Below are 20,083 nucleotides of genomic sequence, written 5' to 3' on the forward strand. Positions count from 1 at the left end.
ACGTTTTAGCCAAGTAGACCTAGTTTTCCACCATGCACTAACAACCTGGAAAAACAGGTGTTGCGAGTTATAGCATCTGAGCTCAGCCTTAAAAGGAGACTCGTTCACGCCCAGTTGTAAGATAGAAAATAACTGCCGTTTCACATCTAGCATCAAAGGCGAGAGTTTGGCTTTATGGACTCCCGGGTTCGCCTATAGAGAGTAGCCTACGTTTTCACATCCAAGTGCTTGTTTTTTTTCCCTGCAAACGTGGGTGCACGAGATGAGGGTACGTTATAAACCAAAAGGTGAAATTACGGAACGTGGAGACGTATTCTTTTCAAATGGCTGCTCACCTCTTCCGGGGGACCCTGCCACATCGTCCCTGCAAGAGCCGAATTCACCTGTACCGGGCCTGACGCTTCTGGATGTGGAGGACGCGGAGCGCGCGTTAGGTTAGTTGCACAGCTGTCCGCCTGGCATGTTGATTCAGCATACCGGTATATGGTTAATCAAATGGTAATGCTTAGATTATAGACTAGATTGGCATAATCTGTGTCGTTGCTGCAAATGCTAGCCTCTGTGACATTGGTCGTAGGAAAGAATATTATATTATATTATATTTAGGCTGCTTGCTTCGTGTGCATGCGTGTGTGCGCGCGTGCGTGTGTGAGGGGGTGCGTGCGCGCGCGCATGCGTCTGTCTGTCAAGCAGTTGTCTAAAGACAATAAGTAACTTGGACACTCATGCATGAAGCTAAGCATGAGTTCAAGTCCGTTGCTCTCTCCAGGTTGGCGGAGGGTATGTAAAGCCCAGGATCACATTAGATAATTGACACAGGGGTTAAAATGGGTTACAAAATCGTGGGATAAAATAAAAATAAAGACAAATTTTATGTTTATTAAAGGATCCCCATTAGAGACACATGTGTTGGGCATCGTTACTTTCTAAAGTAACGTCGTTAGGTTACTGCATTACTGCCCATGAAAAGAATCCCTTGCCGTTACAGATTACCATCTGAGAAAAGTAACAAGTTAGATTATTTATTTTCCGTTACCCGACAATTAAAACCCATTTTGAATGCTTGTGCAAGTTGTTTACATTGTAGGCTATTAGGCTACTGAATGCCGTCATTGCGCCGCATACGGCCCTAATTAACTCTATGGTTAAAAACGAGAATAATACACACCATGAACTGACCATAGACAATATCCCCTTTACAGCTCTCTTTATTAACTAAAATAATTCGCCACAATCGCCAGCCTATACACGTATAGGACTGGACAGAAAGGCTGTTGCGCTGCGCTCCAACCAGCCCTCTCCACGGCGCGCACCGTGGCGCATGAACAACAACAACAACAACACCACCACTACCGTGGACCCACGACCCACGTATGAACTAGATAGTTTATAAGAAATGGCACGGCGGCCATCCTCGCAGGTAGTGACAGTATAACAGAATGAGAATCATGTAACCTGTTATTTGGGGGGGGGGCATCAACAACAGCCTGTTGTTGATGATGAATGTTACTATGAAACTTAAACAATTCATTAAACTAGTACTCACCTAATGACGCCGCGTCGCCGCCACGGAGGATCTACCATGTTTAACGTAATTCCAAAGTGTTTAGCCTACATTGTTTAAGTCAAAGACGCATGCGGTTTTTACTTTGGCTTAAAGCATGTTGTTATTATTATTCTGCTTAGAGTATATTCCACCACCACCACCACCGGCACTGTCATAGCAGCTGGGGCATACAACCGAAACAACTTCCTCTTCCTCTTCAAAATAAAATCTACTTGTAACAATACTTTTATTTCGTAAGTGAAGTTACAGGATGTAGTAGACGCAGGATGTATAGTAGGCTATACTATGCGCTGCTCGTTGGGGTTTGGGAAGATATCACACAGAAGGCAGGAGAAATAGACTCCGGGCAGTCGGGGTTTTATTATTTTTAAACCTTGCACACAAAATGAACAGGGAGGGACGCATTATAGTAACGGGATTACTGTTTTGGAAAAGTAACTAGGTAACTAACTACTAAATTGCAAAACTAACAAGTACTTTATTCCGTTACCAATAAAAGTAGTCTCTTACATAACGCTGTTACACCCAACACTGCACATGAATGAGCCTATAGTCTTCCTGGGGTCCTGAATAAAGCAAATACAATACAGATGTACAACATAAAAAAAATAAAAATCTGAATTTCAATTGATCAGATCACCATAGCAACTCTATAGTAAGAGAGTGGCGACACGCCGCAAAGCGGTGTGCTATAGCCTCACGTTGCGATACTAATATACCACTGGGCTACGTGGGTCGGGGCATATGCATATGCAATAGGGGATGGTGAAGTGTGGCTGTGCCAGGCTAGGGTGCTATGGGCTATAGTTCCAAACATTGTAACTATATCCCAGCTGTTGAGCTTCACACTGACCACTATAACAATAGCACAGTACATTACAGAGTACAGTACGTACACATGCACACACACACACACACACACACACAGCCTGCACCGCTCAGTTCACACGGGTGTGATTTTTCTTGTTCTTTCAAGATGCAAAAGGCTCCATGCACAATGGTGGGAAGAGGTACCTGGGAGTCCGTGTCAAAATGCCTGTAAAGGACATGCTGAGAAACATCCGCCTGGCTAAAGGATGGGACCTTCAGGACTTGAAGGTAAATAAGTAGGCCTAGGCCTAATCCTGTCTTTGCATACATAATACATTAGATATTACTGTTAGTCAGAAGTGATATACAGTATAGCGGACTGAAGTGTGATGCAGGGGTTCTCAACGTTTTTGGCTGGGGACCCCCGGAAATGCTTTGGCCATGTCTCGCACGGGTTGAGAACCCCTGTCGTGTGTGTGTGTGTGTGTGTGTGTGTGAGACATGAAATAACTGTTCTTTTCTTTTCATGACATGCATCACAGGAGAACTCTGGGAAAAGCTCCAAAGGTAGGTGAAACCAAAATCATATAACTCACTCATTGATAACACTGTAGGCTACTGTACTGCTGCGTCATCAATGCTGAAATGCTGGTGCTTCGGACCAGTCTACATCATTGATTCTTAACCTTTCTTTGTTTGTTTCAAGGACCCCTTGTTTGATTGAGTTTGACCCCAATCTCCCCAGTGCTTGTTATCTATATTCGGTGGTAGTGACTTTTTCATGACTTTCTCCTTATTGGCTGTGCTTTCAATGCCATCCCATACTCTGAACGGGCACAAACACTCTGGTCACAGAATTGTATGAATCGTCAGCTGTGGTCGGTCGTCACTGATTGATTGTCAACGGAACACGTTTACCCGAATGTACTTTCAGGCTACGGGATCACAAGGGATCACAACTGCCAGTCCCAAATCTGACACCGTTGTCAGCGGTCTGTCTGATATAATAGCCAATTTAATGTAATATTAGGAATCAGGAATGAGTTACGGAGTAGAACCCAAAAGCAACCAGATGCAGAGTAGAGCTTATCTTCAAGGTGTTTATTTGACTATAAATCAAATTGGGTATTCCAAAAGGCAAAACGTAGGCAAGACGTTACAGACACAAAACTCACTAGACAAAGGTCTACGGACCAACAAGGACACATTGCAAACAAAGGGCTTAAATAGACAGAGGTAACAGGACACAGGTGAACTGAAAATACAACAGGATAGGCTAACAGGCAAACAGAACACAGGTGACTAGGATACAATAATCATCAGGTAGGTAAGACAGAACAGGAAAAACTCAACAAGAGGATGCAGGAAGGCACAGAACAATACTACAAAAGAAGACACAACCAAAACAACAGACTAACCAAAACCAAACACCACAAGTCAAAATACAGAACATACAGAATGAAACACCTAATAAGGACTGTCATACAGTAAGTGTTCAAAGGCAACACACATGACAAGTGCTTCCTTTAACATTCAAGGCATTACAGAACATGAACTAAATAACAAAATGGTCATGTCATAAATGGTCACACCATAATAAGAGTTTAGGGTTTGGATCCATAGTCACGGCTCAAATACAAAGGCAGAGGAGGTTCAGGAGTATATTACATACACATTAATAAGAATGAAATTTGCTATGTTCAAAGGAGATGAATATGTTGTTTAGTACTGCGGTTTTTATTAGAAGACTAGTAGTTATTTTTGTTTATGTTTACAGTTAGATGTTCAATTGTTTGTGCCTGTAAGAGTGCATGAATAAATTTATGAATTTAAATGTACCTTAAGCCAACTGGTGGTCACCAGTTTTGGCTCTCGTTGCCACCGAAGCCCATTATAAATAAAATAAAGACGTTTTAATTCTATTGTGCATGTCATGTGGATGTCATCACCTGCACACCAGATTAGAGGAATTTTCTAAATATGGATAACAAAATGAATAATAATATAATTTAGTTCGTCTTATCGTCCTTGGCAATCAGTGCATAATTGGCTCCATCTCGTCTTGTCGTCCCTGGCATTTAACTCTCGAGTTTAATATTTAGATTCTAGAATATATTTGTTGGCAGAAACCGGGGAATTCGGGGAATTAATGCAAGCACAACTCCAACTGATTTCAGTAGTTTCTAACCAGGTGCATGATCTAGAAGACAATTTATAGAGAATACCAGAGTGTCCATCAGGCAGTTGATCTCTATAGGTTACAGAACAGTACAAGCGTTTTGGTTCAAGCCTTCATCATTGCTCTCTCTCTATCTCTCTCTTGCTCTCACTCTCTCTCACTGTCTTTCTCAGGTGAGAAGAAACGAGTGAAAACATGTGGGGAACGCCGAACCAGCAAGGTGTGTTTCCACATGAGTAATGTCACAATTTTAATCAATTGTAATTGTAATAATAAAGTACTTTGATGGTGTGAAGTCTGTCACATACAGTATGTGTCACATAATTTACGATTCATCAATCTCACCCCCAGGTCGTTTTGACAAAGACTGTATAAATCATGTGTCAGCGAAGAGTTCATTCCATAGCCGTTTTCTTTTGTCCATGCTTAATTTTAACAGTTTTCTGTTCAGAGGAAACAGCCCACAAAGAGCTTGGAGGAGCTGGCCATCATCGTAGAGGTACTGGAGGAGGATCTCAGAACCAGCAGCACCCACAGCCCTCAGCCCCACAACTCTCCCAACCCACCCGTCTCCCCCAGCTGCTCCCTTGAGCCTGCTGATTATCCTTGGGGGCCTGAACCTCATTTATACACCTACGCCATCAAGTATGGGGCTGAGATGCCCAGAACGACAAGCTACAACCTCACTGGCGTCAACAGTCCGTCCGGTGGATATGACAGCAGCTGCAACCCAGACCTGCAGGTGACCTTGTCACACCAAGGGTCAGGGTGCAGCAGTGATGAATCTGAAGACATGGTTCCTAGTCCGCAGTCCTTCACCTGCTACTCTCCAGAGTCCTACCAGGTAGGACTGCAACTAAATCATTTGTTAGAAATTCATTTAGAGTATTCAATTAATCCAGGTGATTAATCGCACAGTTAGGAAGACATGGACATTTGTAAACCTTTTCTCCAGAGAGCATGTTCAGTTACACCTTTCAAGTAAATCTGCACTTTAAATCATGCATTAATATAAGATGACCTTTATTAAAAATATGGTAACTTGGACAAACAAGATGTTAGCGTGGACTGGCCTTCCTGTCCAATCTTTAGCTATGTGTAGCAATTTATCATATGGGGTTTAGAAATGCACATATCACAATGCGGTGATCAGTGGCAAAGCCACACTATACAGAAACAACTAACAAGCACAGCATTTCTAATAAGCTGCCTTGTACCAGCTTTCAGTTTTCACATGCACATTTTGGCTTTTACTAGCTGCATGATCTGTAGAGTCCACTCTCCTATAAGGCTACGAATGCCGGACCATGAAGTCTTCCCTACCGAAGTCCATGGATGGGTGCACCTAGCCTGGCTAATAAACCAGACCGAATCAGCCGCTGGCAAAACAAAAACAGGCTAGGGTGCACTGGCCAGAGTGCTAGATGCAGTACTAAACATCAGCATTGACCAAATAGCAGCTCAATGCTCACAGTATGGGCAGCATAATCTGTCATGCTCAGTGCTACAGCCTTAAAAGGTTAGTTCAGATTTTCTTGACTTAAAGCTGTGGGAAATACTTGCCATTAATATAGTAGTTTCAAAGGTATTAATTGATTGCCTGAGTGGGAGTTCTGGTCTGGTTTTGGTGAATATTAAATAGTTCCGGTCATTTGGTGGGGGTCACTAAATAAAACAATCCACAAAACTACCGTAAATTGTATTGTTGACCTATTTCTACCATATAGCACAACTTTCATTCAACTTTGAGCTCTGTCACATGGAACAATTTATTTTGTGCCACTGCTAGCCTAGTGATACTGATAGCCTAAACCTGAGATATAAGAAACGGTAGCTAGCTACTGTAGCTTTTGAATTATAACTTTTCTGCAGATAGATTTTAATCATTTACACTGGCAGAGCCTGAGCAGAGCCTTTTGTGGTGGTTCTGGAGAACCCCTCGATAACGGGCACTGCACTCCCTGTGGGGGTGTGTGTGTCGAATGTGAAGTCGGTGGGGCGAACGGTTCTCGAGTTGCGTACATTACAACCATACACACACGCACACAGACACGCAGAGACGTGGTGCATTTATAGCAGGATATTAATCATTTCGCCCCTACTATCAGGCCTCGTCTCCTCGTGAGCCGCTGTACGCCAGCTGTGATCTGCAGCAAGACGGACATGTGGACAGAGACAGGAGGAAAAGGGGAAACCTGGTGGAGGAGTGGGTGGATCCCCAGAGTCCCAGGTGGAATCAGGACAGCACTGTATTCTTCTGGAGCCAACTGCAACGAGAGGAGAGCCAGCTGAGACACTTCCCTGACTCACTGCTGCTGTCCATGGACCTCAATGGGAGGACGTAAGTGTGTTTTGGTCCGAATTACTTTTCCTGGCCAGCAACATAATGAAACCTTGTTTTGTTTCTTTGAAGTAAAAGCAGCGACGTCTAGTATGTGGGGGCAGGCTGGCTCGGGCACCCTTGAATAATTGGAACCACAAATTAGCACCCCTTGGTGGTGTGTGCGCGTGCGTGCTCGTGTGCGCGCTCGCGCATGCGTGAACGTGCCTCTCTCTCTCTCGGTCCCGATTGAAGCACCATCAATGATTGGGAAAAAAGGCGTTGAGTATCTTTTGTCTGATAAAGATTTGTCTCTCTCTCTCATCAGTTTTATTACTTCATTACTTGAGCATTCATCATTAATATTGATTGACATTGATTGACATTTACTACATGTGCTGAAATGTTGAAACAAAATTATGAAATGACTCATGAGTGAATCATTCGTTGTAAAATCGTACCTGTTTATTAGCTAACTGTAAATGAAACATGTCTAATGTGTGTGTGTGTGTGTGTGTGTGTGTGTGTGTGTGTGTGTGTGTGTGTGTGTGTGTGTGTGTGTGTGTATACTGTATGTGTATATATATAGAGAGAGAGAGACTACCGCAATTTTCAAATGCTTTCAAATGCTTCCGCGGAAGCTCTGATCTTGAACATGCGATAAAGCAGATGTGAATCCGTTTCGTCTTTACAGTCGCAAAATAATACTAATCCTATATAGCTTGCTGCTTAGCTGAAATGGACATTAAAAAATAAAATGTAAAGATATTTCTGTAATATATTTTCGTGAACGGAAATGACAAACAAATGACAGCTTTCCTATTCGGATTTCGGGAGTTGTAGTTCCAGAGTATATATAGCATTCGGAGATTGTGGAATAGTCATTGTCTGGCCCTTAGTATGCAAATGTGCAGGAAGCCTGTAACGGTAACGCTCAAGCCTGACACCGGCTTCCATCATATTCATATCACACTCTTCACGTCATGCTCTTCATGTAATAATGCTGCATACACACGGACGACACGGTTGTAACTACACACACACACACACACACGCCGGCAGAAGTCTGTAAGCCACCGCCCACTCCAGAAAGTGTAAGCTACTCGCTCCGGAGAGTGCATTAAAGCAGGAACTGTCGCATCACGATTGCTTATTCCTTCTAAATCTATGTATATAAAATATAGCTAACTCGTCGAATCTCTTAGTTACATCAATATTGTTCTATATTACGGTGTCTTACTGGTAAATGCATGTTTGGCCAATGTAGGTTCATAGGTTCAAAGGTTCATTGCATGGTCACTCTAATGCCACACAGGCTTGATATCATAGTCAGTTCAGCAGGAATCCTACTGGTTCAGCAGGAAGCCAAAACTAAACACAATGGCACTATAGACAGCTAGGAAGAGGGCAATGCATTCAGGGAAATTCAAGAAGATCGATACCCATGCTTACAAGCTTACAACGTGTCACAGCGTACAAGCTTGTACTAGATATGTTATTTTCAGAACACAATACCCGAGTGCAACCAAACATAAAATGACTTGTCTTTCAGTTCTACTGGATCTCTTCTCCACTAGTTCCTCCCTAACATTTTATCTCTTGACGAAATTGGCAGTATATTTAGTCATAGTTTATCATAGTCATCATACTGTAGCTTCGTTTTTATTTAGTTTACATTTATTGTCATAGTTTGTCGACGAAATCAACACTGATTGTTTCATCACTACAATAGGGGTTAATTTCTTTTGCATTTCCATGAGCCTCTTTGCAGTTTTAAATCATGACAAAACCTGAATGACTGACGGTGCAGCAAATTATGTATATTGCACATCCATCATCACTAGCTGTGGTACTTTAAGAAGCATGGTGAGAAAATCACTCAATGAGCAAACAGCAGCATAGTACAATACATGACAAACTTCTGTCATGTTTGCCTACTTCAATGTATTGTTGGCTTTATAAACATGCTACAAGGAGGACACTATAAATCTACAGGGATATTCCTTTTCTTGTACGATAATGCAGCCTTTCCTAGTTGTTTTATAATGATTATAATAACATTTAAAATGTGTTTTGCTTTGTTTTCCAGTAATCTCAAATTAATGTGTTATTTATGGCCTTACCGGTAACTGTTTGAGTAGTTATAGGTCATAGCAGTGGTGGCCAATTTTGTGGTGCCACTTGAAAGTAGGCCACAGAAAATGAATCGGAGAGAAAATAATGTGAGAGAAAACTAGATAAAGTGCCCCTCGGGGCACAGGTCTCCATCAGGGCAGGTCAGGTTGTGGACTCCTGGTGGCGCTATAATAGGCCAATGTGAAAAGGGTGCCATCATAGCTGCGGTGTCACATTAATTAAGCACAGCTTAATGTCACCACAGCATATCAGCTGGCCTACAGGGCACGGCTCCACGGATTTGTCTATAGAAAGTGCGGATACGTCTATAGCGAGTGCCACAGCTACATAAGGTCTAAATGCCTTTTGTAGGATTTGTAGCCTTGTGTGTCTGTATGCCAATTTCAAACAAGCAAAATGCCTGGCTGCATCATAGGCCCAGGCTATGATAGTTTATCACATAGCTATATGTATGCCATGACATGCTAAGTTCTTTAGTGAGGTCTCTCACAGTGGCTCTTCAGCTTGCACTGATTTGTCAGCTACAGTTGTCTCAGCGCTAGCCGGGCCTCAAGATAAATTAAACCCCGGGTATGCGACCAATTATGATTTAGAGACCAAAAAAACGCTTACTTAGTTTAGATTCAAATAATGCAACTGCAACATGCCTCTTCTTTGTGCCATGAGTATAATTATGATGATTGGTTATTTTCATCCTCTATGGTTTCTACTCCTCTGTCCAGAGCTCTGCACAGGGTTGTGTGTCTGGGGAAGAGAGCTCAGGGTTACGCCATCGCTAAGAGGATGGCAGCACTCAACAGCCTGGACGTTAAAGACGGAGACGGAATGGTAATGATCTACAAACAAATATCTCCTGTTTAGAGTATTACAGTACAGGACATTATCTAATGTAGCTGCTTGCTTAAATCCTATACCAACAAGCTCACAACATGTCGCAAGGCTTGTAAATCTGTCATCTACGACAACCTAGCGAAGCAACGGCATGTCTGCTTATTATAAGCAACTTTGTGCTTTGGGCTTCCTGTAAGGTTGCTTGTAAATATTGGTAATTGCTTATTTGGGCTTGTTTCCTAATGATTTACATTAATATTTATGATTATTTTAATAGCAAACCTACAAGCTCACAAAATAGCCGTAGCCTAGTCGCTTCTTTTGGGCTTGTTTCCAATTAGCTCTCACTTCTAGACCAGAGCGAGTGAGCGACCAATGCGTTTCCCCAGGCTTTCATTTTTTGCGCTGACGAAAATGAAAGCCTGGGTACCGAGGCTAGTTTCCAATAGACCTGGTTGCTTATTCCTCTCGCTAAATCTGGCAACGCTGCTTGTGTTCCCAGACTGCTCTGCACCTGGCGTCTAAACAGAACCAGCATCTGATGGTGGCGGACCTCATCCAGCTGGGTGCCAGCATCAACGAGAGAGACGGCTCAGGAAAGACCTGCCTCCACCTCAGCGCTGAGAACGGATATATCCGTGTCCTGGAGGTGAGTGTAAACCACCAGTGGTGTAAAAAGTATTTTTTACACCACTTTGTGTAATTTGCTACTTAAGTAAAAGTATCAATACTGTAATATCGAAATACTCTCCGTTACAAGTAAGTCTAATTAAAAATGTACTTGAGTAAAAGTACGAAAGTATTGGCATCAAAATGTACTTCATGAAGGTCTCATTTCAAGTTTTCAAATCCTTTGAAAATAGCAGATCTACAAGCTCACAATGCTCGCAACGCGACGCATTGTAGTGGAGTAGAACTAAAAGTATTGGGAATTGGAAATACTCAAGTATACCTCAAAATTGTACTTAAGTACAGTACTTTAGAGTATTAAAAAGAGGAGAAGAATCTTCATGGTTTAATAAAGATTCCTCTCCTCTTGAGAGCCCGGATCTCCGCCTTTTTTCAATTGATGTCTTATCCCGATTGATCCTATTTTTTACATCTTTTATCTACCTGCACGTCTCCGTTGAGCACCTGGTTGTTTTCTTGCCTCTGACTTGAGTAAATGTACTTACTTACTTTCCATGACTATCAACCACGTGTCTCTACCCAAGTTGAGTATAAGCACCCTCTCAACCCAGGCGGCCTCTCCGCCACTTCTAGTGGGCGTTTGCACACGTGTTTTCATTCTACTGATGACATTGTTTCTGCATTCTGCACTGAGGAATGATCTCAGATAAAAATATCGGATATCATGGTTTGGACATCATTCTTTGGCACTTACACAAGATAGGTTCGAGCGAAAGTGAAGTAACGCAAGCAGGGCCGTGCAGAGAGCACTGAGGGGGCAGGGGCTCAAACTCCAGAAAAGGGCACATGTGTGGGCGAGCGCCGATTTTCGAGAGTGGTCCTTTTGTGGAGTCCGTCCCTTGTGCAATTTCTTGTCATTGGACAGTAAAATAAGCAATGTGTTTTAGTCTGAAACTAAAACTGACTGATGGCAGCCAGTGCATTAAAAGATAATTCATTATGATAGTGGAATTATCATTACTTGTCAAATGTCCGTCTTGAAGGGTCAATGGCACTTATTTTGGGGAAAGGGCACTTTCTAAAAAAGGGCAGGTGCTCAAGCCCCCCTAGCCCCCCCCTCCCCCTCTGCACGTGCCTGAACGCAAGTGACGCTCGAGTTAAATGAATTTGACTAGGTTTGTTAAAGTAAACTAGCAAAAGTATGACAAGCTCCACAATAAGTTATAGGACAACAAAATGTATGAATGAAGTTAATTCCAGTTAATTCAAGAATGAGTATAGAAGAGAAGTAACGTTACTGGTGCAGAAATGTTAAGAATGACACTTGTGGTGAGTGCCGTGGCATATGAGTTAACTTAAAACCCATCGAGGAGTAATACGGTGAACAGACAAACATTTCTGTTAAAAACCCACTGGACTGGTTTTGTCTCCGGAGGCAATATTTTACTGTTGCACCAAATATTCATTATGCTGGGTTCTTTCTGTCGTTTTTCAAATATTTCATGCATGCCGTTTTCAGTGACTATGTCTGACTTGTTTGTGCTGAGACCTTCACCTGTCTAGCTCCATAAACTACTGCAGCATTCGTGATCACTTAGGACTAGTGGAACCACATTATGGGTATACATTGTATACCTGTATTCTTAGTTCTCGCACCTACATTTTAGTGTGTCCTTCACTCTTAATTTATGCTACAACTCAATGACACCCAACCCGTGCAATTTGAAATCAAGAGGATAAAGAATCTGCAGTTCTGCTCTCTTATTGCTTATGTGTACAGTAAATGATTGTTTTGGTGGTTAGGCAAGTGGACAGTATGTATACTACTTTAGGAGTTAGGACCACCCTAAGGAAGGAACTCTATCAATGCAATGCTATCTACTGCTTAACATGCAGTCTGTGGTAGTGGCCCTCAAAATGGAGTATACTGACCGTGAAGTCAGGTCACAAGTGACTATAGATCATCAGATTACCCAATATAACCTACTGATAGATAATCGTCCATAATCCCATCAAGATATCTTGATGAGACCCCCTTTTAGTTCAGACTCTGTGGTGCGGACGAACGTGGCAACTGTTTGAAATATGAGCCCTTTTATGTTATTGTTCAACCTGATGTTTATTTACTCTAGGTTCTGAAACGCATGATGCAAGATGGTGTCTATGTGGATGTGGAAGCTACGGATAACTATGGTATGTACTCTAGTAGTGTAACCTTTATGATTTGCTTGAACTTCAAGGCTTAATTGTCTTGAGCAAGATCAGTCTTAACAAGACCTACGGTACCTTTGATGCCTTATTCCAAGGAGATATAATTGAGGTATTTGCAATTTTTGTATGCAGTCTGTCTGCATTCTTGTCAATGTGTTGGTGTGAAAGCCTTGGTTACAGTAAAGGTGTATTGTACCAATGTAGTGGAAGAATGACTCTCCGTCACTTGGCATGACAAACCCACAACAACAGTGATGTTTTTATGAGATTGTCCAGGCTTGACAGTTAACATTCTTCACAGTTAAACTTCTCATGAAAATGAAAGGTGAAACCTCAGGTTGAGGTTTGAATACCAAACGGGTCGCCCCTTTACCAACTCGCCCCGGGCGTACAGCCGGTGGAACTGGTATTCCTAAAGTAAGTAAATTAAGCAATAGGCCACGAGAGGTCTCAGGTTATCGGGTATTTTACAATGGCTGGGGGGAGTAGGCTGGGGACTGGGGGCGTAGGCTTCTACCCCCTAGCCATTGTAAAATACCCGGTAAGCTGGGGCCTCGAGTGGCTTATTGGTTTTCTAAAACGGTTACAAACATATAGCAATATTAACCTAATAAAACTATTAAATTCACAAAAGTAGCTACGCTTTGCGCCCACCAGTGCGAGCCACATCACTTCCTTGTTTTGCTCGGCAAGTAGGCTATGTGACGGGAGAACAGCGCTTGATGTCTTTACGGGGCCGCCTGGAGCCACACATTCACAGTCATATGAGCCGGGCGGTGCTTAGACGCCCGCACGGCATGGGTTTGTAAGGCAATGAAGCGCTTCCCTCCCCCAGGACAGCTACAGAGATGCGGAATCGGCTGGGAATGATATAAAGTGATTGAAGTTGTGGGTTATCGGTGAAACGGTCACGTGACGGTAACCAGCCAATCAGAATCAAGTATTGAGACTAACCGTTTTAGAAAGCTAAACAGTAAAATGATGCCTAACCCTAAACTTGCATACAAGAACCGGCGGACCGATCGGTCGGCGTGAGGTCGGCGGGAAAATAATCGAGGGGCGAGATGGTTTATGGGCAACCGTACCTGATACCTGAGGTTTACCTCTGTCTGTTTGTCTGCCTGCCTACCTGTTTACGGTGTGTAATTGTGATTGCAGGGCTGAGCGTGTTGCAGTGTGCGGTGCTGGCTCAGAATGTGATTGTTCGCGACCTGGAGAGGAGCTCATGTCCCAGCCAGTCCAGGCTCCTCTCTCTCCGCAAAGAGCTGATGATGGAGACCTTGGAGTGTCTGCTGCACATGGGCAGCTACCTGCACACACCGGTCAGTGGTTATTATGATCATGATCATAACCTCACTCATTACCCAAGAACAACATCAAAACCTGTGTAATGATGTAATAAGCACTGTTGATGAAAATGGACAGGTATATGTCGTAATGGCCTCTCTGGAAAATGTTCGGGGAATCAGGTCTGCACAGTTTCCGGAATTGCTCTTTCACACAAGTAGAACAGGTGGCTGTAAATAGCCTGTTTGACGTTAGCTACTACATAATTGTGATCTTTTTTTAGTTGTGTAACCACTCCATTGCGTAACAATGCGTGCCCCTTCCCTGGCTGGGTCTCTGGCTGGGTCCGAGCCCGAAAATAGCGTTTTCTTTTACCACTGTAGCGCAGCCTAACACACACACACACAAGCATGTGTGCACACACACACACACTCACACACATACACGCACACAAACACTCACACAATGGATCTGCAGTTCACACCTCAGTGCTGGAATGTGGTGGAAAGGATCCACAAATGAACGTCCCTCTATCAGTGACAGCAAATTCCCAGCATGCTTCAAAACAGCAACCATTGTTCCAGTCCTGTTAGTAACCTAGCACTTACACCCATAGTGAGCAAATGCTTTGAGAAACTCGTCAGAGAGATGATCAACAACACATTGCCACCCACACTCAACCCTCTACAGTTTGCTTATCGCCAGAATAGATCCACGGATGACGCCACAACTCTCCATACCACCATCTCTCATCTGTGAGAAAGCTGTTCATAGACTATAGCTCAGCATTTAATACCATAATCTCCCCCATACTAGACATCAAGCCTAAGAGTCTGGGTCTGAACACAAACCTCTGCAGCTGGATACTCAACTTCCTGACAGACAAGACGCCAGGTGGTGTGTATGGGCTCAACGACTTCTGACCCTCAGCACAGGAGCCCCTTCAAGGCTGAGTTCTGAGCCCTCTTCTCTACTCCCTGTACACCCATGACTGCGTGGCTCTGTGCAGCTCCAACAAAGTGATTGCAGAGGACACCACAGTCATAGGCTTGATCACAGACGATGATGAATCATCCTACAGGAGAGAAGTGGATAACCTGGCACAATGGTGCCAGGAGAACAACCAGGCTCTCAACGTTGACAAAACAAAAGAGCTGATCTTCGACAACAGGAGACATCCCAGATCAGGGGTGCTGCATTGGAAAGGGTCAGACAGAGAGTTCATATTCCTGGGGGTGCACATCACTGAGGATCTCACCTGGGCAGTACAGACGGAGCGGGTGGTGAAGAAAGCACAACAACGCCTCTACTTCCTGAGGAGATTCAAGAAAGCTGGCATGGGCCCCAAAGTCCTAAAAGCTTTCTACAGAGGCACCACAGAGAGCATTCTGACTGGCTTCTTCACTGCCTGGTATGGCAGCTGCACCGACCGCAACCGCAAAGCAATGCAGAGGGTTGTGCGGACAGCCGAAGCTTCTTTCCCCGAACAATCAGATACTGTACATGAACGAACTGATAAGAAGCAGAGTGAAAGTGGGCAAAGGAACACACACACACACACACACACACACACTTTTTTTTATTTCTTCCACAGAACATGACCGATTAATTGAACTGCATGACATAATAATAATAAACTAGATAAAGTGCCCAACGGGGCACAGGTCTCCACCAGGGCAGGTCAGGTTGTGGCCTCCTGGTGGCGCTATAATAGGCCAATGTGAAAAGGGTGGCATTTCTTCTTACGCCTTAGATGGCAATTGGATGATTTGAGGCATACTGTTCCAAAAATGTGTTTTGCAAAAATCCACCTGTTGGTGGCGCTATAACAGGCCAATGTGAAAAGGGTGGTATATATTCCTCAGCCTAGTAGGAAAGTCTGTGAAAGATTTCACGTATATTGCACGCTCCGTTCATGATTTGAGGCTTTTTATTCAAAACGGGCCAGTCCTGCAAACTTTGAAATCCAATGTTAGCCAATTCGGATGGAATCTGAAATATCACACAGATCCGTCTTGAACACATGACTATAGAGATGGTGTGTAACGATTTGTGGGATTTTTGGGACAGGTTTAATGTTTGTCTTTAGTTCAATGTTTGTTTTCATTGACAATGAAGGGAAAATTCATAATGTGCCTCATTACGTCATATTGTCTCTTTATTGTTAATGGCGTTTAATGTTTGTGTTGGCACCGTTTGTTTAACATCAATATTACATCACCTAATCAACATGAGTTAGACTTTAATTTTATTAGTTAATTTTATTAGTTAATTTTATTAGTTAATTTTATTAGTTAATTTTATTAGTTAATTTTATTAGTTAATTTTATTAGCGCCCCTCACTTCACACGGGTGTGATTTTTGACATGTCACCGGCTATTTAAAAAAATATTTTTTAATTATATTCTGGTTAAATGTTTAAATAGTTAAGCAGCATTTATATAATTGACTTGTTGTAATTAATGCATTTTTGATATACTGATGTGATGTGGCACTGAATCATTAATTTCTTTCCTCAGGGGAACTATGCAGCCTAGAACTGGTGGATCCCTTTGGGCACATCGGTTTTTCACGAAGCTATGTGTTCATCTGTCCGGCAAGACAACCTGACACAACGGTAATGTTTAGAGTTTGGTTCAAGCTTGAACTTGTCCTGGAGAGAAGCCTGCGTGCTTAGAAGCCCTTTAAGATTCCCCCAGTATTTTCCTGGAGGCTTTCTGTTTTGTATATGGGCTGTATTTTCTTCCAAGGATTCAAGCTTCTTATGTGAAGCATCCGAAGCGCTTATGCCAGGTGAAAGTGCTCGACTTGCCATCGGGTATTTTCATTTTCCCACCTGCATAACAAGCATTTAGGTGCCTGTCAGCTGGTTTCTATGAAACTTCTGTTTGTTTGATACGTTGGAGTAGCAAGATGTTCTTACATTCCCACATTATGATAGAGGCCATCTGGAAACTATTGTTTTTGAAATATATTATATCTGCGCATAATATGCTACAGTATCTACAAGATACCTATAAGCGTAAGACGTAAGAGTATCTATAAGATAATTATCGAACCAGCAGACAAAGCTTCCAGTTGGAATCTATAATATATTTGGAAGTGGATGGAATTATTTTTATAATGTGCTGCATGTGCAGGCATTATTATACGATCTAACAGATGTTAACTGTTAAACAACCGTTTAATGTATGTTTATTACATTTAGGGTTAGGGTTATTAACCCTTGTTTTACTTTATGAATGAATGGTATATTTATATATACATGAAACTTTACAGGGGATATTTGTAATTCCTTGTTTGTTTAGATCATTTTTGTCATGCTTTTATGTTAAAGGGCAATTCCATGCTAGAAAGCTTTCTTACCTTTATTTGTAGTTGTTACGTCCCCACCAAAGAGGTCCAGGTGTTATTTTGTGCAAAACCTCCTTATTGGCTATGTCCCCTACCATAAGCCCTAAATGAATTGAATTGGAATTGAATGGGGCTATGGGGTGTTGTGCTAATTCGCTTATTTCCATTGCTCAAAATCATTATATTTTTGTATATATCCTCTCTTCATAATGTAAATAATATCCCAAGCGGCACACTTTACTACTTATTTCGATGGAAATAAGCGAATTAGCACAACACTTTAGCACATACCTTCTAGCATGGAAGTCTTGGCTGACACATGACATCACGGCGGAGCATGAATTAGACCAACCCGAAATTGAAAAATAAAAAATAAAAATAAAAAAATGGCCCCATAGGTGTTCTTGAGGGAAAGTACTTAATGTGTTGTTTCTATATGATTTTTATGTGCTGAATCAATTTCTGTCGTATGCCGAGAGCTACGAGTGTCATAAATTGAGTAATTTGCATAATGAGCGAATGTAATATCACATACAGATGTGCCATTCCAACACTTCACCTGCTTTTTTTCTGGAAATACTTGTTTTCCCAAGGTTCTTTTCACTGTTTAGCCTTGCTAATTCTTCTATTTTGTTCTGAAAACAAGTGCCACTTTACACTTATTTTCATAGTAAAAAAAATAATCTCAATAGTATTTAACAACACCTTTGCAAATGCCCTAATTTCTCAGTGACAATGTTCTGACAATCCACTGTCTTGCCATTGTGCCAATGGCATGACGTGTGAAGTTCTCGAATGGCACATCTGTAAACCCAAAGAAACTGATGCAATGTTTTTTTTCAATTGATTCTGGTACAGTACATTTAGGTGTGGTTCGCGTTTGTGGAAAAAAAGTTTGTCAAACGGTCCATGCGGTCTGTCAATAATGTAATGGGATGGAGTGGAACGATACAGGAGTGGAGATGGAGGTGTTTTAGAATATCCTCTTTACGTGGGAGTGGACGGGAGCAGTGTTTTTGCAACCACCTGATTTCCTGGTTTCAATGAGACTCAAAAGGTGAATCATAGGTTAACAAAGAGTTAAAAACACGTCATTGGCAGTGTGGGCTTTGGAAAAAACACATGTCTTGTAGGCTACTACATATATTGGTGATTTCCTGGCTACTTTATTGCAGTATTATACATTTATACACCATTTTCTTTCCGTTCTCTGTAATGATTGTATTGTTTAATATTAATGATACGTAGCTTGCGGAGTTAGTTCAGTCAGATATTTGAGAGGCTTCATGTGCTCACGGGTGCATACAGTACATACAGTATACTCAAGGGGTTAATATGCTGCATTACTATGTGGGTGTATTCAGTGTTTGCAAGACCCACATGGCATGCTGATGTGGCAGTCAGCTGACCATTTGGGTGAGGTATTTAAGCTCACCTAGAATGCATGCTTCCTGCCTTCCTTCTGCATATGTTTCCTCGTTGTTTTTACGTGATGTTTGCTCCCACCGCCACCCCATCACCACCGGTGCGGCTCGGTTATTTCTGTTCCCCATGAGGGGGTTGTTATTGTATATTTATCTCCCTGCACTTAATGTTTAATGATGGTGTTTAATTGTGCCGAGCAGGATTATTTTTTTTGCAGAGCCGAACGCCAAGATAAAATACTATATCCACTCTTGTATTTTCATTCTATAATACATTAAATCGATTTGTGAGTTATCTGACTGAACTAGGGTATTCTTTCCTTCTAATTTACCCCCATAACATTCTTACAGTTTATACACATTCTTGTCTGGTTTATTGACTTGTTAAAGTATGAATTTGACTTTTTATTAATATTTTCATATATTTATATGTTCAAATGCAAGTATTCTTTATGCGCATATATCTTGTACCATTTATAAACCCTCCATAACCAAGTTTATTACAAGCAGTGTAATGTGGTGTTGGCATTCATTAAAAAGCTGAAATAAGATTGGGATAATGATTTGGACAGCGTTTGTGTTTTTTGCCTGCCAACGACCGTAACTGCCTCTAGGCTACCTCTAAGCCAATGGGAGACTTACCCATAAAACCCATAGTCTGAACGGCATAAAAATCTAAAACCCATGCTCTGAATGCCGCAACGCGGAGGGAGTGGCAACAGAAGCTAATGTTATGAGCTAACTGGTGCTAGAGGAAAGACATAACAAAACACAGTGAGTGAACCAACAAAAGAACGTCGGAAATGAACGAAAACATCACGCAACATCATGGAGACCCTTAGATCTCCATATACTGTATGGTTGTCAGTCCATCATATGTCAGTCTGACATCATCAAACCCTCTACACTCAAGACACGCTATATATTCTTTGGTCAAAGTTGATCCCATGCCAAAGCGACAGCAGTCTGCCGCCACCCAGGCGGATGCGTGCACGCGGCGATCTGCCCCAAGGCCCCCCAACAGCACGACCTCGACATCATCAGGGATCTCCATATATGGGAATATATATGTAGTCGCAACGTAGACGACATCGCCAGGGGTCCTTCCCCATATTATGGGAATGTCAATATATGGCCATATCACCTCAAACATTTATATCTCCATATATAGAGCTGACCTGTCCTGACATTCCATTATGTTGATCCTACCCCATCCGTCCTTTCTGTTCTGACATTCCATTATGTTGATCTGACCTCATCAAACCCTGTACACTCAAGACACGCTCGATATATGGCCAGTACAGAATTCATTCCATAGGCTACAGTATGTTGAT

General features: G+C 42.3%; 1 protein-coding gene across 1 annotated transcript; it reads left to right on the plus strand.

Annotated features, from left to right (window-relative positions):
* Positions 1 to 262: 262 nt before the first annotated feature.
* On the plus strand, positions 263 to 17,114 carry LOC308321852 (uncharacterized protein; the record flags this gene model as incomplete). The annotated part of the gene is made up of 11 exons (XM_080772943.1): positions 263 to 434; positions 2,544 to 2,665; positions 2,920 to 2,944; positions 4,730 to 4,776; positions 5,008 to 5,400; positions 6,665 to 6,897; positions 9,735 to 9,840; positions 10,346 to 10,492; positions 12,606 to 12,666; positions 13,843 to 14,006; positions 16,491 to 17,114. 11 exons carry the CDS (start codon positions 263 to 265, stop codon positions 16,506 to 16,508), a joined length of 1,488 nt encoding a protein of 495 aa, XP_080629069.1. The 3' UTR covers positions 16,509 to 17,114.
* Positions 17,115 to 20,083: the final 2,969 nt, after the last annotated feature.

Source organism: Protomyctophum bolini (genome assembly GCF_963924005.1).
Source record: "Protomyctophum bolini genome assembly, chromosome: 9".
Lineage (NCBI taxonomy): Eukaryota > Metazoa > Chordata > Actinopteri > Myctophiformes > Myctophidae > Protomyctophum > Protomyctophum bolini.